Source organism: Nansenia antarctica, assembly GCF_963989245.1.
Source record: "Nansenia antarctica genome assembly, chromosome: 16".
Taxonomy (NCBI): domain Eukaryota; kingdom Metazoa; phylum Chordata; class Actinopteri; order Argentiniformes; family Microstomatidae; genus Nansenia; species Nansenia antarctica.
The window spans coordinates 2,423,620-2,443,619 of NC_137686.1; the positions used below are offsets into that span (position 1 = coordinate 2,423,620).

General features: G+C 39.2%; 1 protein-coding gene across 1 annotated transcript in view; it reads right to left on the reverse strand.

Moving 5' to 3' along the window:
- LOC308171672 (voltage-dependent R-type calcium channel subunit alpha-1E-like) overlaps window positions 1-20,000 on the reverse strand; it is a gene marked incomplete at its 3' end in the record, with an annotated part of 200,056 nt that overhangs the window by 29,966 nt on the left and 150,090 nt on the right. The window contains 10 exon segments of the mRNA XM_080546544.1: window positions 23-114; window positions 1,949-2,014; window positions 9,931-10,050; window positions 11,355-11,435; window positions 14,672-14,782; window positions 16,403-16,567; window positions 17,540-17,741; window positions 18,472-18,609; window positions 19,213-19,373; window positions 19,864-19,960. Of these exon segments, the coding sequence (XP_080402670.1) occupies window positions 23-114; window positions 1,949-2,014; window positions 9,931-10,050; window positions 11,355-11,435; window positions 14,672-14,782; window positions 16,403-16,567; window positions 17,540-17,741; window positions 18,472-18,609; window positions 19,213-19,373; window positions 19,864-19,960 (1,233 nt within the window).

Sequence of the window (20,000 nt, forward strand, 5' to 3'; positions counted from 1 at the left end):
GTTGGATTGTGGAAGTGCTCACCTGAAGAGCAGCATGAGGGCACCGGAGAAGGTCTTGAAGTTGTTGTGCTGGTTGATGTGACTCTCGTCATTCAGTTTGATGTTCCCAAACACCTTGTGTGATTTAAGACACATTAGATTAGATTAGATTAGATTCAACTTTATTGTCACTGCAGAGTAAAAATACCAGACAACAAAACACAGTTTAGCATCTAACCAGAAGTGCAAATAGTGATATAAAACATGATAGTGATAAGTAACTGTACTTATCACTATCATGTTTGGCACTATATCACTATTTGCACTTCTGGTTAGATGCTATGGCAATGTATGGCAAGTAGGGTAGTTAGAGGTATACAGGAGAGGATAGTAGTAAGCTATGTACAGTTAGGGTAGCTATGTACAGTTATGGTAGCTATGTACAGTTAAGGTAGCTATGTACAGTTAATGTAGATATGTACAGTTAAAGTAGCTATGTACAGTTACGGTAGCTATGTACAGTTAAGGTAGCTATGTACAGTTAATGTAGATATGTACAGTTAAAGTAGCTATGTACAGTTACGGTAGCTATGTACAGTTAAGGTAGCTATGTACAGTTAATGTAGATATGTACAGTTAAAGTAGCTATGTACAGTTACGGTAGCTATGTACAGTTAAGGTAGCTATGTACAGTTAATGTAGATATGTACAGTTAAAGTAGCTATGTACAGTTACGGTAGCTATGTACAGTTAAGGTAGCTATGTACAGTTAATGTAGATATGTACAGTTAAAGTAGCTATGTACAGTTACGGTAGCTATGTACAGTTAAGGTAGCTATGTACAGTTAATTTAGATATGTACAGTTAATGTAGATATGTACAGTTAAAGTAGCTATGTACAGTTACAGTAGCTATGTACAGTTAAGGTAGCTATGTACAGTTATGGTAGCTATGTACAGTTATGGTAGCTATGTACAGTTAAGGTAGCTATGTACAGTTAAGGTAGATATGTACAGTTAAGGTAGCTATGTACAGTTAAGGTAGCTATGTACAGTTACGGTAGCTATGTACAGTTAAGGTAGCTATGTACAGTTACGGTAGATATGTACAGTTAAGGTAGCTATGTACAGTTAAGGTAGTGATGTACAGTTACGGTAGTGATGTACAGTTAAGGTAGCTATGTACAGTTAAGGTAGATATGTACAGTTAAGGTATCTATGTACAGTTAAGGTAGCTATGTACAGTTGAGGTAGATATGTACAGTTAAGGTAGTGATGTACAGTTATGGTAGTGATGTACAGTTATGGTAGATATGTACAGTTAAGGTAGATATGTACAGTTAAGGTAGCTATGTACAGTTAAGGTAGCTATGTACAGTTAAGGTAGCTATTATATGTACAGTTAAGGTAGCTATGTACAGTTAAGGTAGATATGTACAGTTAAGGTAGCTATGTACAGTTAAGGTAGCTATGTACAGTTAAGGTAGTGATGTACAGTTACGGTAGTGATGTACAGTTACGGTATTGATGTACAGTTATGGTAGCTATGTACAGTTACGGTAGTGATGTACAGTGTGGTGTATACAGATGTATAAATTAGAGACTAATGCATGTGCAAAGGCTAAAATGTGTTGTTATGCAACGTCCCTTTAAGGCTAGTGTTAGCTCTCAGAGGGCATTAATTGAATTAATCAGAGACAAATAATGATTCAAGCTTGACACGTGGGCCAGCTCAGAATAGACGCCCACAAAATGGCAAAAGTCCCAATCGTTGAGTAATGGTTTTTAATGTCAAAACAGGCTTGCGGATAATCTCAGCTCAGTGGGTGTCTACAATGTATTATAAGATTAATTCTATTGCGAGCATTTTATTTTTGACAGATTCAAAATGAATGCATTTCACCGTGTCCGTCTCTGAATCTGCAGAGGTTGGTCAATAGCACGGGTATCATTAAGCTAAAAATCCTTACCTGCATTCCAATGATGGCATATATGAAGAACAGCATGGCGATGAGTAGACAGACGTAAGGTAGAGCCTACGGACAGGAGAAATCACAGACAGAGGGTGAACAAGTTTTGTCGAGAGAACAAACAACTTCCTAGGAATAGGAATCCATCCATGAATCTGAGCAGTTATCTGAATGCAAAGTCAAGATCTAAACTCTTAGGGACGGTTTTCCAGAAAAAAATTGAGCCAAGTCCTGAAATAAAATCAATTCCTCTTGATAATAAGTTACTAAGTCAAACATATCTTAACTGGACTAGAAGGGACAAAACCTAACTTGACATCTGTTTTCATAACTCCCATTTACCTTAAAGGTAGACTGGGATATGACGTCCCACCCATGAAAACAGAGCAGCTTTCATCAAAGATAATTGTTGAAATTAAGAACAAGAACGAATGAGAACGTCCACTCGCTTCTCACTGCCAATCACATTCAACTCTACAGTGTCATCTGTTCATCTCTTCTTGATTGGTTTGATTAGTCTAGTCTATTCTAGTGTATTCTCTAGTCTATTCTAGTTTATTCTCTAGTCTATTCTAGTCTATTCTAGTCTATTCTAGTCTATTCTCTAGTCTATTCTAGTCTATTCTCTAGTCTATTCTAGTCTATTCTCTAGTCTATTCTCTAGTCTATTCTAGTCTATTCTAGTCTATTCTAGTCTATTCTCTAGTATATTCTAGTCTATTCTCTAGTCTATTCTAGTCTATTCTAGTCTATTCTCTAGTCTATTCTAGTCTATTCTCTAGTCTATTCTAGTCTATTCTAGTCTATTCTCTAGTATATTCTAGTCTATTCTCTAGTCTATTCTAGTCTATTCTAGTCTATTCTCTAGTCTATTCTAGTCTATTCTCTAGTCTATTCTAGTCTATTCTCTAGTCTATTCTAGTCTATTCTAGTCTATTCTCTAGTCTATTCTAGTCTGTTCTCTAGTCTATTCTAGTCTATTCTCTAGTCTATTCTCTAGTCTATTCTAGTCTATTCTCTAGTCTATTCTCTAGTCTATTCTAGTCTATTCTCTAGTATATTCTAGTCTATTCTCTAGTCTATTCTAGTCTATTCCAGTCTATTCTCTAGTCTATTCTAGTCTATTCTCTAGTCTATTCTCTAGTCTATTCTAGTCTATTCTAGTCTATTCTCTAGTATATTCTAGTCTATTCTCTAGTCTATTCTAGTCTATTCTAGTCTATTCTCTAGTCTATTCTAGTCTATTCTCTAGTCTATTCTAGTCTATTCTAGTCTATTCTCTAGTCTATTCTAGTCTGTTCTCTAGTCTATTCTAGTCTATTCTCTAGTCTATTCTCTAGTCTATTCTAGTCTATTCTCTAGTCTATTCTCTAGTCTATTCTAGTCTATTCTCTAGTATATTCTAGTCTATTCTCTAGTCTATTCTAGTCTATTCCAGTCTATTCTCTAGTCTATTCTAGTCTATTCTCTAGTCTATTCTAGTCTATTCTAGTCTATTCTAGTCTATTCTCTAGTATATTCTCTAGTCTATTCTAGTCTATTCTAGTCTATTCTCTAGTCTATTCTAGTCTATTCTCTAGTCTATTCTAGTCTATTCTAGTCTATTCTCTAGTATATTCTAGTCTATTCTCTAGTCTATTCTAGTCTATTCTAGTCTATTCTAGTCTATTCTAGTCTATTCTCTAGTCTATTCTAGTCTATTCTAGTCTATTCTCTAGTCTATTCTCTAGTCTATTCTCTAGTGTATTCTCTAGTCTATTCTAGTCTATTCTCTAGTCTATTCTCTAGTCTATTCTCTAGTCTATTCTAGTCTATTCTAGTCTATTCTAGTCTATTCTCTAGTCTATTCTCTAGTCTATTCTAGTCTATTCTAGTCTATTCTAGTCTATTCTCTAGTCTATTCTAGTCTATTCTCTAGTCTATTCTAGTCTATTCTAGTCTATTCTCTAGTCTATTCTAGTCTATTCTCTAGTCTATTCTCTAGTCTATTCTAGTCTATTCTCTAGTCTATTCTAGTCTATTCCAGTCTATTCTCTAGTCTATTCTAGTCTATTCTCTAGTCTATTCTCTAGTCTATTCTAGTCTATTCTAGTCTATTCTCTAGTATATTCTAGTCTATTCTCTAGTCTATTCTAGTCTATTCTAGTCTATTCTCTAGTCTATTCTAGTCTATTCTCTAGTCTATTCTAGTCTATTCTAGTCTATTCTCTAGTCTATTCTAGTCTGTTCTCTAGTCTATTCTAGTCTATTCTCTAGTCTATTCTCTAGTCTATTCTAGTCTATTCTCTAGTCTATTCTCTAGTCTATTCTAGTCTATTCTCTAGTATATTCTAGTCTATTCTCTAGTCTATTCTAGTCTATTCCAGTCTATTCTCTAGTCTATTCTAGTCTATTCTCTAGTCTATTCTAGTCTATTCTAGTCTATTCTAGTCTATTCTCTAGTATATTCTCTAGTCTATTCTAGTCTATTCTAGTCTATTCTCTAGTCTATTCTAGTCTATTCTCTAGTCTATTCTAGTCTATTCTAGTCTATTCTCTAGTATATTCTAGTCTATTCTCTAGTCTATTCTAGTCTATTCTAGTCTATTCTAGTCTATTCTAGTCTATTCTCTAGTCTATTCTAGTCTATTCTAGTCTATTCTCTAGTCTATTCTCTAGTCTATTCTCTAGTGTATTCTCTAGTCTATTCTAGTCTATTCTCTAGTCTATTCTCTAGTCTATTCTCTAGTCTATTCTAGTCTATTCTAGTCTATTCTAGTCTATTCTCTAGTCTATTCTCTAGTCTATTCTAGTCTATTCTAGTCTATTCTAGTCTATTCTCTAGTCTATTCTAGTCTATTCTCTAGTCTATTCTAGTCTATTCTAGTCTATTCTCTAGTCTATTCTAGTCTATTCTCTAGTCTATTCTCTAGTCTATTCTAGTCTATTCTCTAGTCTATTCTCTAGTCTATTCTAGTCTATTCTAGTCTATTCTCTAGTCTATTCTAGTCTATTCTAGTCTATTCTAGTCTATTCTAGTCTATTCTCTAGTCTATTCTAGTCTATTCTCTAGTCTATTCTAGTCTATTCTAGTCTATTCTAGTATATTCTCTAGTCTATTCTAGTCTATTCTCTAGTCTATTCTCTAGTCTATTCTAGTCTATTCTCTAGTCTATTCTCTAGTCTATTCTAGTCTATTCTCTAGTCTATTCTAGTCTATTCTCTAGTCTATTCTAGTCTATTCTAGTCTATTCTAGTCTATTCTAGTCTATTCTCTAGTCTATTCTAGTCTATTCTAGTCTATTCTAGTCTATTCTCTAGTCTATTCTAGTCTATTCTCTAGTCTATTCTAGTCTATTCTCTAGTCTATTCTCTAGTCTATTCTAGTCTATTCTAGTCTATTCTCTAGTCTATTCTCTAGTCTATTCTAGTCTATTCTAGTCTATTCTAGTCTATTCTCTAGTCTATTCTCTAGTCTATTCTAGTCTATTCTAGTCTATTCTCTAGTCTATTCTAGTCTATTCTCTAGTCTATTCTAGTCTATTCTCTAGTCTATTCTAGTCTATTCTCTAGTCTATTCTCTAGTCTATTCTAGTCTATTCTAGTCTATTCTAGTCTATTCTAGTCTATTCTCTAGTCTATTCTAGTCTATTCTAGTCTATTCTCTAGTCTATTCTAGTCTATTCTCTAGTCTATTCTAGTCTATTCTCTAGTCTATTCTAGTCTATTCTCTAGTCTATTCTAGTCTATTCTAGTCTATTCTCTAGTCTATTCTAGTCTATTCTCTAGTCTTTTCTAGTCTATTCTAGTCTATTCTAGTCTATTCTCTAGTCTATTCTCTAGTCTATTCTCTAGTCTATTCTAGTCTATTCTCTAGTCTATTCTCTAGTCTATTCTAGTCTATTCTAGTCTATTCTAGTCTATTCTAGTCTATTCTCTAGTCTATTCTAGTCTATTCTAGTCTATTCTAGTCTATTCTAGTCTATTCTCTAGTCTATTCTAGTCTATTCTAGTCTATTCTCTAGTCTATTCTCTAGTCTATTCTAGTCTATTCTAGTCTATTCTCTAGTCTATTCTAGTCTATTCTCTAGTCTATTCTCTAGTCTATTCTAGTCTATTCTCTAGTCTATTCTAGTCTATTCTCTAGTCTATTCTCTAGTCTATTCTAGTCTATTTTAGTCTATTCTCTAGTCTATTCTAGTCTATTCTAGTCTATTCTCTAGTCTATTCTAGTCTATTCTAGTCTATTCTCTAGTCTATTCTAGTCTATTCTAGTCTATTCTCTAGTCTATTCTAGTCTATTCTAGTCTATTCTCTAGTCTATTCTAGTCTATTCTAGTCTATTCTAGTCTATTCTCTAGTCTATTCTAGTCTATTCTAGTCTATTCTCTAGTCTATTCTAGTCTATTCTAGTCTATTCTAGTCTATTCTAGTCTATTCTCTAGTATATTCTAGTCTATTCTAGTCTATTCTAGTCTATTCTAGTCTATTCTCTAGTCTATTCTAGTCTATTCTAGTCTATTCTAGTCTATTCTCTAGTCTATTCTAGTCTATTCTAGTCTATTCTAGTCTATTCTCTAGTCTATTCTAGTCTATTCTCTAGTCTATTCTAGTCTATTCTCTAGTCTATTCTAGTCTATTCTAGTCTATTCTAGTCTATTCTCTAGTCTATTCTAGTCTATTCTCTAGTCTATTCTAGTCTATTCTCTAGTCTATTCTAGTCTATTCTAGTCTATTCTAGTCTATTCTCTAGTCTATTCTCTAGTCTATTCTAGTCTATTCTCTAGTCTATTCTAGTCTATTCTAGTCTATTCTCTAGTCTATTCTAGTCTATTCTAGTCTATTCTAGTCTATTCTCTAGTCTATTCTCTAGTCTATTCTAGTCTATTCTAGTCTATTCTCTAGTCTATTGTAGTCTATTCTCTAGTCTATTCTAGTCTATTCTCTAGTCTATTCTAGTCTATTCTAGTCTATTCTCTAGTCTATTCTAGTCTATTCTCTAGTCTATTCTAGTCTTTTCTTTAGTCTATTCTAGTCTATTCTCTAGTCTATTCTAGTCTATTCTCTAGTCTATTCTCTAGTCTATTCTAGTCTATTCTCTAGTCTATTCTCTAGTCTATTCTAGTCTATTCTAGTCTATTCTCTAGTCTATTCTCTAGTCTGTTCTCTAGTCTACTCTCTAGTCTATTCTAGTCTATTCTCTAGTCTATTCTAGTCTATTCTAGTCTATTCTCTAGTCTATTCTAGTCTATTCTCTAGTCTATTCTAGTCTATTCTAGTCTATTCTAGTCTATTCTCTAGTCTATTCTAGTCTATTCTAGTCTATTCTCTAGTCTATTCTAGTCTATTCTAGTCTATTCTAGTCTATTCTCTAGTCTATTCTAGTCTATTCTAGTCTATTCTAGTCTATTCTAGTCTATTCTCTAGTCTATTCTAGTCTATTCTAGTCTATTCTCTAGTCTATTCTAGTCTATTCTAGTCTATTCTCTAGTCTATTCTAGTCTATTCTAGTCTATTCTCTAGTCTATTCTAGTCTATTCTAGTCTATTCTAGTCTATTCTCTAGTCTATTCTAGTCTATTCTAGTCTATTCTCTAGTCTATTCTAGTCTATTCTAGTCTATTCTAGTCTATTCAAGTCTATTCTCTAGTCTATTCTCTAGTCTATTCTAGTCTATTCTCTAGTCTATTCTAGTCTATTCTAGTCTATTCTCTAGTCTATTCTAGTCTATTCTAGTCTATTCTCTAGTCTATTCTAGTCTATTCTCTAGTCTATTCTCTAGTCTATTCTCTAGTCTATTCTAGTCTATTCTCTAGTCTATTCTAGTCTATTCTAGTCTATTCTAGTCTATTCTCTAGTCTATTCTAGTCTATTCTAGTCTATTCTCTAGTCTATTCTAGTCTATTCTAGTCTATTCTAGTCTATTCTAGTCTATTCTAGTCTATTCTCTAGTCTATTCTAGTCTATTCTAGTCTATTCTCTAGTCTATTCTCTAGTCTATTCTAGTCTATTCTAGTCTATTCTAGTCTATTCTAGTCTATTCTAGTCTATTCTCTAGTCTATTCTAGTCTATTCTAGTCTATTCTCTAGTCTATTCTCTAGTCTATTCTAGTCTATTCTAGTCTATTCTCTAGTCTATTTCTAGTCTATTCTAGTCTATTCTAGTCTATTCTAGTCTATTCTAGTCTATTCTCTAGTCTATTCTCTAGTCTATTCTAGTCTATTCTCTAGTCTATTCTCTAGTCTATTCTAGTCTATTCTCTAGTCTATTCTAGTCTATTCTCTAGTCTATTCTAGTCTATTCTCTAGTCTATTCTCTAGTCTATTCTAGTCTATTCTAGTCTATTCTAGTCTATTCTCTAGTCTATTCTAGTCTATTCTTTAGTCTATTCTAGTCTATTCTCTAGTCTATTCTAGTCTATTCTCTAGTCTATTCTCTAGTCTATTCTAGTCTATTCTCTAGTCTATTCTCTAGTCTATTCTAGTCTATTCTAGTCTATTCTAGTCTATTCTCTAGTCTATTCTCTAGTCTATTCTCTAGTCTACTCTCTAGTCTATTCTAGTCTATTCTCTAGTATATTCTCTAGTCTATTCTAGTCTATTCTCTAGTCTATTCTAGTCTATTCTCTAGTCTATTCTAGTCTATTCTAGTCTATTCTAGTCTATTCTCTAGTCTATTCTAGTCTATTCTAGTCTATTCTCTAGTCTATTCTAGTCTATTCTAGTCTATTCTCTAGTCTATTCTAGTCTATTCTAGTCTATTCTAGTCTATTCTAGTCTATTCTCTAGTCTATTCTAGTCTATTCTCTAGTCTATTCTAGTCTATTCTAGTCTATTCTCTAGTCTATTCTAGTCTATTCTAGTCTATTCTCTAGTCTATTCTAGTCTATTCTAGTCTATTCTAGTCTATTCTCTAGTCTATTCTAGTCTATTCTAGTCTATTCTCTAGTCTATTCTAGTCTATTCTAGTCTATTCTAGTCTATTCAAGTCTATTCTCTAGTCTATTCTCTAGTCTATTCTAGTCTATTCTAGTCTATTCTCTAGTCTATTCTAGTCTATTCTAGTCTATTCTAGTCTATTCTAGTCTATTCTCTAGTCTATTCTAGTCTATTCTCTAGTCTATTCTAGTCTATTCTAGTCTATTCTCTAGTCTATTCTAGTCTATTCTAGTCTATTCTCTAGTCTATTCTAGTCTATTCTCTAGTCTATTCTCTAGTCTATTCTAGTCTATTCTCTAGTCTATTCTAGTCTATTCTCTAGTCTAGTCTATTCTAGTCTATTCTAGTCTATTCTAGTCTATTCTCTAGTCTATTCTAGTCTATTCTAGTCTATTCTCTAGTCTATTCTAGTCTATTCTAGTCTATTCTAGTCTATTCTAGTCTATTCTCTAGTCTATTCTAGTCTATTCTAGTCTATTCTAGTCTATTCTCTAGTCTATTCTCTAGTCTATTCTAGTCTATTCTAGTCTATTCTCTAGTCTATTCTCTAGTCTATTCTAGTCTATTCTAGTCTATTCTCTAGTCTATTCTAGTCTATTCTCTAGTCTATTCTCTAGTCTATTCTAGTCTATTCTAGTCTATTCTCTAGTCTATTCTAGTCTATTCTAGTCTATTCTAGTCTATTCTAGTCTATTCTCTAGTCTATTCTAGTCTATTCTCTAGTCTATTCTAGTCTATTCTAGTCTATTCTCTAGTCTATTCTAGTCTATTCTAGTCTATTCTCTAGTCTATTCTCTAGTCTCTGGCATCTTTGCATCGTTTTGCTACATCACATCCCAGATTCTACCTTTAAATCAAGCATGTTAATGCTGATATTATTTTTTTTTGCCATCGCTGATCTCAAGGAATGGGAAAAGTAGATGGCAACATGGCTGACCTTGAAGGACTGTACGAAGGTCCAGAGCAGGATCCGGATGGTGTAGCCCTGCCTCAACAGCTTGATCAGTCATGATCATCATCACCATCATCATCATTATCATCATTATCATTATCAACATGGCTGACCTTGAAGGACTGTACGAAGGTCCAGAGCAGGATGCGGATGGTGTAGCCCTGCCTCAACAGCTTGATCAGTCTGGCTGCCCGGAACAACTTCAGGAAACTCATGTTGAACGTGTTTATGGACTGAGATAGAGAGACCACAGAGAAGAGAGTGTTTATGACTGAGATAGAGAGACTACAGAGAAGAGAGTGTTTATGACTGAGATAGAGAGACCACAGAGAAGAGAGAGTTTATGACTGAGATAGAGAGACTACAGAGAAGAGAGAGTTTATGACTGAGATAGAGAGACTACAGAGAAGAGAGTGTTTATGACTGAGATAGAGAGACCACAGAGAAGAGAGAGTTTATGACTGAGATAGAGAGACTACAGAGAAGAGAGTGTTTATGACTGAGATAGAGAGACTACAGAGAAGAGAGAGTTTATGACTGAGATAGAGAGACTACAGAGAAGAGAGTGTTTATGACTGAGATAGAGAGACTACAGAGAAGAGAGTGTTTATGACTGAGATAGAGAGACTACAGAGAAGAGAGAGTTTATGACTGAGATAGAGAGACTACAGAGAAGAGAGTGTTTATGACTGAGATAGAGAGACTACAGAGAAGAGAGAGTTTACTGACTGAGATAGAGAGACCACAGAGAAGAGAGAGTTTATGACTGAGATAGAGAGACTACAGAGAAGAGAGAGTTTATGACTGAGATAGAGAGACTACAGAGAAGAGAGAGTTTACTGACTGAGATAGAGAGACCACAGAGAAGAGATTGAGAGGGGGTAAGAACAGGGGGAGTTAAAGAGAGAAAAATACAGAATTAAAAAATAAAGGGTGTACAGTCGAGTCAGCATGCTAAGAACAGGGGGAATACAGAGAGGGGAAGAGGAGGGTGAGACAGAGGACGAGAAGCAAATACAGTACGCTACATTTACGTAGAGACAGATAGGGGCAGAGGGAAAGACAATTCAGGGAACTCACTTCGAATGTGTTCACTGACTGATATACAGAGAACGTAGGAAAGAGGGCGGGAGAAGAGAGAGACGGGATCAAAACAAAACGTGACGGGGCAGTTTGGGAGGGAAATAAAGCAGATTTAAACAGTTGGGCAATATTTGAAATGGTTTGAAATATTAAAACATTTTATGTAGCTCGCCTTGCACAAGGCGGTTGAATTTTGGAGACTATTCTATACTTACATTTTGCCTGATATGCTAAATCAAGCACACCTCAAGTTTTCAAATATTTCAAAGCATTTCAAATGCGTATTTTACCCAGGTCTGGGGAAAAGGTAAAGACTGTAGCTTTAGCACATACTAGATAGACAAGTTCAGCAGAAGACATATTTGATTGACAGGAAATACAAGGTGAGTCTAAGCTTAACAGGGTATTATTATTGATGGTAAAAGCTTGTAAATGAACTATAGGAATACATTACCTGTAAATCTACAATTATCTCTGTGATGCTCCCAAGGACAGTGATGAAGTCGAAAATGTTCCAAGTGTCTCTAAAATAATTCTTTGGGGAGGCAAAAAAACAATAAACATCACAAGGCAAGCCCCCTTTGTTCAATGGGGGTTCTGGTAATATACTGAAACTAAACAAAACAAAAAATGAATCTTGTTTAGATAAGAGTGACCATAACTTTAAAGGAGCACAGGACAGGATTATCCACTCATTCCCTAACAATGCCCCTCTTTACATTGATGTTGTCTGATAGAATCAAATGCCTTTTCCTTTTATCTAAATGTTATTCATGATGTTGAATGTTATTCTAAGATGATCTTGTTTTAGTCTCTTTTGTGTTCAAGTTGATCAGTGGAGGTACTAGATGCCTTAGTCTTTGAGCTTTTGAGTCTAGAATCTGTGTTAGGGACCGAGATTTGTCTGAATGTGTCCCTCGCCTTCTTTCAGAATAACTGAGACAGCTTCTTATTACCATAGTGTTTCAGAATGACTGAGACAGAGACAGCTTCTTATTACCATAGTGGGACTTTTCTCTCATCGGGCCTATTTTTCAGGTTTTCTGCTAGAAATGACATGCCCACAGTGAATATAGAATATCTCCACAATCACAAGGGCCTTCATAATGATCTTGGTATCAAATGAAAGCTAACACCTGTGGGGTGACTGTAGAAGTGACTCAGAATCCAAATATATGTTACTGTGTCAGAGTAAATAGAGCTAGAACATTGTGAAAAATCTCAAATTCACTCTCCGCCTAAAAAAACAACAGCTTTTAGAGTGAATATCAGCTTGGAAACCTGACTGAACAAGCCCAAATCATCTAGGAATCAGTACTCCAGAGTACTTGTGCCAAATTAGATGCTAGTTAGTGAGCCAATGCAACTTTATTTTTTATTTTCTGAGTGGGGCAGTCCCACTCATATTTTTCCTTAGTAGAGATTATGACAGGAAGTATGGGTGAGAGAGAGAAGGGATGCATGGCACCACCGTCCCACCCTGCCTAAAAACCTCAACTATCATCCCAGTCCCGAAGAAAAGCACGGTGAGCTGCCTAAACGACTACCGCCGGTGGCACTCACACCAATCATCATGAAGTGCTTCGAGAAACTAGTCCGGGCCCACATACTCACACGCCTCCCGCCCAACCTGGATCCATACCAGTTCGCCTACAGAGCCCACAGGTCCACAGAGGACGCCATAGCGACGACTCTCCACGCCACTCTATCCCACCTGGAGAGGGGAAACAGCTACGCGAGACTGCTCTTCGTGGACTTCAGCTCCGCCTTCAACACCATCCTTCCAGACAGGCTAGTGACCAAACTACTAGACCTGGGTCTATCACACTCTATATGTGCGTGGATCAAGGACTTCCTGACCGACCGCCCCCAGAGGGTGCGGGTGGGCCCCCACACCTCCACAGCCCTCAGCCTCAGCACTGGGTCCCCCCAGGGCTGCGTGCTAAGCCCCATCCTCTACAACCTCTACACCCACGACTTCACCCCCATCCACCCCAGCAACTACATCGTAAAGTTTGCAGACGACACCACCGTGGTGGGATGTATCTCGGGGGGGGACGAGGCGGCGTACAGGGATGAGGTAGAGCAACTGAGCAAGCTGTGCAAGGTTAACAACCTGCTGCTAAACAAGTCAAAGACCCAGGAATTCATCGTAGACTTCAGGAGGAAAAAGTCCGAGATCCAGCCCCTGCTCATCGACGGAGAGAGCGTGGAGAGAGTCTCAACCCTCCGATTCCTGGGACATCACATGCGGGATGACCTGGCCTGGAAGGACAACACAAAAGGCACCATCAAGAGGGCACAACAGCGGCTATACACCCTGAGATGCCTCAGGAAAGAACACAACAAGCAGGAGATACTGGTGGCCTTCTACCACGGCGCAGTGGAGAGCATCCTCACCTACGGCATCTGCAACTGGTTCCACAGCTGCACAACAGCGGAGAGAAACGCGCTACAGAGAGTCGTGAGAACAGCACAGAAGATCACCGGCGCCCCCCTCCCCTCTCTGGAAGAGCTGTACAACACACGCTGTCTCAGGAAGGCCTCCAAGATCTCCAGGGACCCGACCCACCCTGGGCACGTACACTTTATCAGGCTGCCCTAGAACAGGAGGTACAGGACCCCGGCCGCTAAGACAAACAGACTGAAGAACTGCTTCTACCACAGGGCCGTCAAGACCCTGAACACAGCAAAGGCCTAAGTTCTGGGCCCAGGACAGTCCGGACGGATTGTATGGCAGCTAGTGCTGAGGCACAAACATGTACATTTCAAGCCTGCAAACTGTGACACTTTAAAATAACGTGAAAAAATACTTTTGTGCAATATGACAACCCTAGTTGACTATCTGTGCAGTATAGTACAGTGGATTGTGTACATAGCCTTTATTGATGTAAACCAGCTCCTTACCTTCTTGTGATTTTATGCTTTTTCTAAAATGTTTTTTTTTTTTCCCTTTCCTAACACCAGGGGAGCCACCCCTCCTAAATTTCGTTGTTTGGTACCTGTACTGTAGCAATGACAAATAAAGTCCATTCCATTCCATTCCATATGTCCACAGCTGGAATTGAACCGGGATCCCTGCGGTACATGGTCAGCGCTTAATCCACTACGCCACCTAGCCAATGCAACTTTGTACCTGTTTTAGTACAGGTATGTTTAGGCAGACAACCAAATTGTGCCATTTGTCACTATCAGTGTATCAGACTTTCTCATGTATCAAGATTGTAAAATGTATTATATTTCATTGACATATCACTATAGGTATAAATTGCATCCAAATCCAACTGTTTAGACTCTGTTTCCAACCAGCAGGGCCCTCCTGCGCGCTTGTCTATGCGCCCCTATGGCGCACTCGCCTATTTTTCACACCAGGCCAATAAAATCGAGCAGAGGCGGAAAAACTTGCTTTCGAAGACCAATGATATGGAAATTCCGGGGTTGAAACCAAGCATGCGTGGTTTTCTTATGTGACGTGGCTGTAAACAAAAGGCTTCTCAATCGCACTGTTTTTACCGATCGACAAAAGACCGCTTTGGACGTTTAGAATGGAATCTAATGAATCGTTTGCGACATCGATGAACATTATTGATAAAGGTAAGCTCTTTATATCTGTTATATTAAACATAGACCCAATTCGGTGGATAAGAAGAGGTTGGTCCAGCTGAAAGCATCTACCGACACAGCTTCTTAAATAGGGCGTATTCTATCTGAACCAGATTATGGAATAATGACATTCTCTTCAGTTGGGTATTGTGGAGTAGTGTTGCTCACCACAAGGCCGAAAGCCATGATCTTGAGGATGCACTCCAGGGAGAAGAGGACAGTGAAGGCAGTGTTCAGGTGCTTCAGGACCGCATCGTAGGCAGCTGGAGCAGAGTAGTACTGCACACACACATGAGCACACACGCACACACGCAAATCATGATGTCAGGTGAGACTGGGCTGTATCATACATAGATGAGTAAGAGTGGGTCATCACCATCATCATCATCATCATCATCATTACCATATCACCATCATCATCATCATCATCATCATCGTCATCATCATCATCATCACCACCATCATCATCATTATCACCACCATTACCATCATCATCATCATCATCATCATCATCATCACCATCTCCTCCTCATCATCACCATCATCATCATCATCACCATCATCACCATCATCATCATCATCATCACCATCACCATCATCACCATCATCATCATTATCACCACCATCATCATTACCATATCACCATCATCACCATCATCATCATCATCGTCATCATCATCATCATCATTACCATCATCATCATCATCATCATCATCATCATCATCACCACCATCATCATTACCACCATCATCATCACCATCATCATCACCATCATCATCATTATCATCACCATCTCCTCATCATCATCACCATCATCACCATCATCATCATCAATATCATCATCATCACCACCATCATCATTACCACCATCATCATCATCACCATCATCATCATCATCATCATCATCATTATCACCACCATCTCCTCCTCCTCATCACCATCATCATCATCACCATCATCACCATCATCATCATCCCCATCATCACCACCACCATCATCATCATCACCACCACCACCATCATCATCATCATCAATATCATCATCATCATCATCACCATCATCATCATCATCATCACCATCATCATCATCATCACCACCACCATCATCACCACCACCATCATCATCATCACCACCACCACCACCACCACCATCATCATCATCATCATCATCATCACCACCACCACCATCATCATCATCACCACCACCACCATCATCATCATCATCATCCCCATCATCACCACCACCACCATCATCATCATCATCATCATCATCACCACCATCATCACCACCACCACCACCATCATCATCATCACCACCACCACCACCATCATCATCATCATTATCATCACCACCATCATCACCACCACCACCATCATCATCACCACCACCACCACCATCATCATCATCATCATCATCACCACCATCATCACCACCACCACCATCATCATCATCACCACCACCACCATCATCATCATCCCCATCATCACCACCACCACCACCATCATCATCATCATCATCATCATCATCACCACCACCATCATCATCACCATCATCATCATCACCATCACCACCATCACCATCACCATCAGGGATGATTAGGGAAATAAGTATTCAACATATTTTTTTTTTAATTCAACATATTTCCATTGCATCTATTCACATGAAATGTTATCCAGATATTGGTATTAACTCAATAAAACTATCGATGTGCAATAACTGACTTAAATCCAATAGAACATTTGTGGAAGGAACAAGATTTCCCGGAATCTTCCAAATTTAAAGACTGCGTTGAAGAATGGACAGAAATAAGTTGAATTAAAACAATGGTTCATGCGTTGAATACTTATTTCCCCCACTGTATGTCTACAGCACATGTTTGCTGACTAAGAGGTTCTATACCTTCATCATGAGCACCACAGTGTTGAGGGCGATCATGACCAGCACGGTGTACTCAAACGAGGGTGACACCACAAAGTGCCACAGGCGGTACTGGATGGTCTGTCTGTTCTGGGGCATGTAGCGGGTCAGGGGCTTGGCACTGATGGCAAAGTCAATGCATGCCCTCTAGAGTGGGAACAGAGAGAGAGAGTCAAGGGTTGAAAATAGTTGTAGTTCACATGACACAATCATAATTTTTTCATGTGGAAAAAAAAATGAAAGGGATAATGTTTCTAAGAGACGGTACGAACGGTAGGTGACTGTGAGCGTTCCTTAGGGTAGGTACCATCAGGGAACAGGACAAACACAAACATTTAGTTTACACTTATCTCTGTGCGCTCCACTGTTTATTTGATCCAATATCTACATTCTAAGAATGAGTGATGGGCACTGATATGGAACGTCCATATATGTCCATAGAAGAATTCTTTCGATGCAACATGGAATTACAGTATTTGTTGGAAAAGCTTCTATGAAGGTGAGCTATAAACAGCGCTGCCCGCCAGCACCAGATGAAAGAAGAAGCCTGTGTCCTACAACTGTGTGAAACACTTCTCTGCTGACTGGCTGCGTCGTGTGTGCCACCCTGGCTGAAGAAAGTGGAGAGACACTTTTGAGCTAGAAAGCTGAGACTCCCTCTTTGCAACAGGGATAAGGAATGTAGAAAAAATAATATCTCTGAGTGCATGTATACCAGTGGTTCTCAACCCTCTCCTCGGGGACCCCCACCCGCTCCACATGTTTGATCTGTTCTACCACCAGCTCACCTGATTCAACTGATCAAGTACAAACCATAATTGCTTTATACTTGATCAGTTGAATCAGGTGTGCTGGTGGTGGAACAGATCAAATATGTGGAGCGGCTGGGGGTCCCAGAGGAGAGGGTTGAGAACCTCTGATGTATACAGTTGACCATGGTAAGAGCTGATTTTGGCCATTCTGGTTTGCTAGCTTTGCAATTTTACAGTAAAAAATGTATAGATCAACTTCGATGGAGATTTTTTTTTTTTTTCGATCAAAACTTTTTTGTAGGTCTGCGGAATTTGGAAGCACAGTCAAGCCCATGCGTGCGTGTGTGTGCATACTCCTGTCCCGTACCTCGTTCTTCTCCAGGCTGCACTCCTCCATCATCTTATCCCCCTGTTCCTGGAAGGTGATGATGATGAGGGCCACGAAGATGTTGACGAAGAAGAAAGGGAAGACCACGAAGTAGACCACGTAGAAGACCGACATCTCCATCCTGTTCCCCCGGCTGGGACCCCGGTCCTCCTCCGTCACGTCCACCGAGTGCTGGAGGACCCTGGGAGGGAGGGAGGGAGGGAGGGAGGGATGGATGGAAGGAGAGAGGAACAGGGGAGGAAGGGACAGTGACAAGGAAAGATACTGTGATGGAGACAGCCACCTGGAGTAAAATACTCCATTAATTGCAAGCATCATCATTTGCTATGACCCGAGCTACTTATAACTCTATGCGGCTGCTTATAAGGCTATACAAGACCTTATAAAGCCTCATTTATCAAGAGGGTGCTTCCAATACAGTGTTACCGCTAGGGAAGAGTATCTCCAGCATCTCCAGAAGCTGTTACTGTAATATACGGTCAAGTCTGTAAGTCTGAAATGACTGACATGACATGAACGTTACGTTTCCGGCCCAAATTCGGGGTTGGTTCACTGATGAGTCACATATAACTCATTAATTCCTTCAGGCTACACCTTAACTGTCCCTCCTGAGACCTCTACTACCCCCCCCCGTACTGTTTCTTCTGTGTCATAATAAATAAAATCTTCCTTCTTCTAGCACGACGACTGCCAATGGCCCCTGGCCTGAGCATAGATGACTTTTTAACCGTTTTAACCCTAGCCCGAACCCTGCTATGACTGGTTGGATAATAATGACGAAATACTTCGTCAAATGTATTTGTCGTAAGTCGCTTTGGAATAAGGAGTCTGCTAAATGCCAAAAATGTAAAAATAAATAAATAAATACATAAATAAATGGGGGAGCGGGATTGGGGTCAAAGGTGACTTACTGTGGCCAGCCTTCTCCCGTGGACACTGTGAACAGGGTGAGCAGGGCCCAGCACACGTTGTCATAGTGGAACTCATGTCTCTTCCACTCCCTCCTCTTCACCTCCTTCCTGTCTCGGCCATAGTCGATATAATAGCCTCTGTATGGGAAGAGAGAAGGGTAAAAAAGGCAGGGTACTCTGAAGGTTGCGTTACATCGCTGCCTTAGATCAGTATTGTAATCGGATGGTATTTGACTTCAGATGACATTGATTATCAGTTGGAAAAAGCAACTGCGTGTGTGTGTATGGTGTGTGTGTGTGTGTGTGTGTGTGTGTGTGTGTGTATGGTGTGTGTGTGTGTGTGTGTGTATGTGTGCGCGTGCTCGCATGTGTTCCATTGTCTAGTCATGCATTTGTTTCTATACACCAATGTGTAAATGCTAGAAGCAGACACTCTTTGTGTGTGTGTGTGTGTGTGTGCTTGCGTTCATGTGTGTGTGTGTGTGTGTGTGTGTGTGTGTGTGTGCGCTTGCGTCCATGTGTGTGCGTGTGTGTGTGTGCGCTTGCGTCCATGTGTGTGTGTGTGTGTGTGCTTGCGTTCGTGTGTGTGTGTGTGTCTGTGTGTGTGTGCTTGCGTTCATGGGTGTGTGTGTGTGTGTGTGTGTGTGTGACAGCTGATCACTCACTGGCACTCCTTCTCCGTGTCCATGGAGCTGTGTGTGTGTGTGTGTGTGTGTGTGTGTGTGACAGCTGATCACTCACTGGCACTCCTTCTCCGTGTCCATGGAGCTGTCGGTGCAGTAGAAGAAGCGGCCCTTGAACAGCTGCACGGCGATGACCGCGAAGATGAACATGAAGAGCTGGTACACGATGAGGATGTTCAACACGTTCTTCAGGGACGTGACCACACAATCAAACACTGCCTGTGTGTGTGTGTGTGTGTGTGTGTGTGTGTGTGTGTGTGTTTACCGGGGGGCGTGGGGGGATTACAGGGACAAAAGAGCACAGGGATAAAATGCTGTTAGAGACGCTGTCAAAGGAAACACTGATTTAATTAAACAGCTTGTCTGTGTCACGCCACACAGAAGTGTGTTTGATTGGTACAGAAGAATGTTTGATTGGTACAGAAGTGTGTCCCGGATGGAAGGAGGGAAAGACATTGGCAGTAGGGTGTCTCATGTGCATTCACCATCTGTATGTTTCTCTAATAACAATGTCATCTCCCTTCATTTTCAGGAAGCTGCAGTGCAGAAAGCTGCTCTTCGTAATAGAATGACTCCCGGTCTCTGTCACAGAACAGTGGGGAAAGACTACACACTGTGCCTTGAGTTTGGGGATGACTACACACTGTACCTTGAGTTTGGGGCTGACTACACACTGTACCTTGAGTTTGGGGCTGACTACACACTGTACCTTGAGTTTGGGGAGTCTCTTGATGGTCTTAAGAGGACGTAGGACGCGAAGGACTCTGAGGGATTTGATGGTTTTGATGTCACGGCCTTTGTTGTTGCTGTTGATGTAGAATATGTTTTAATGTACTGGGGGTACAC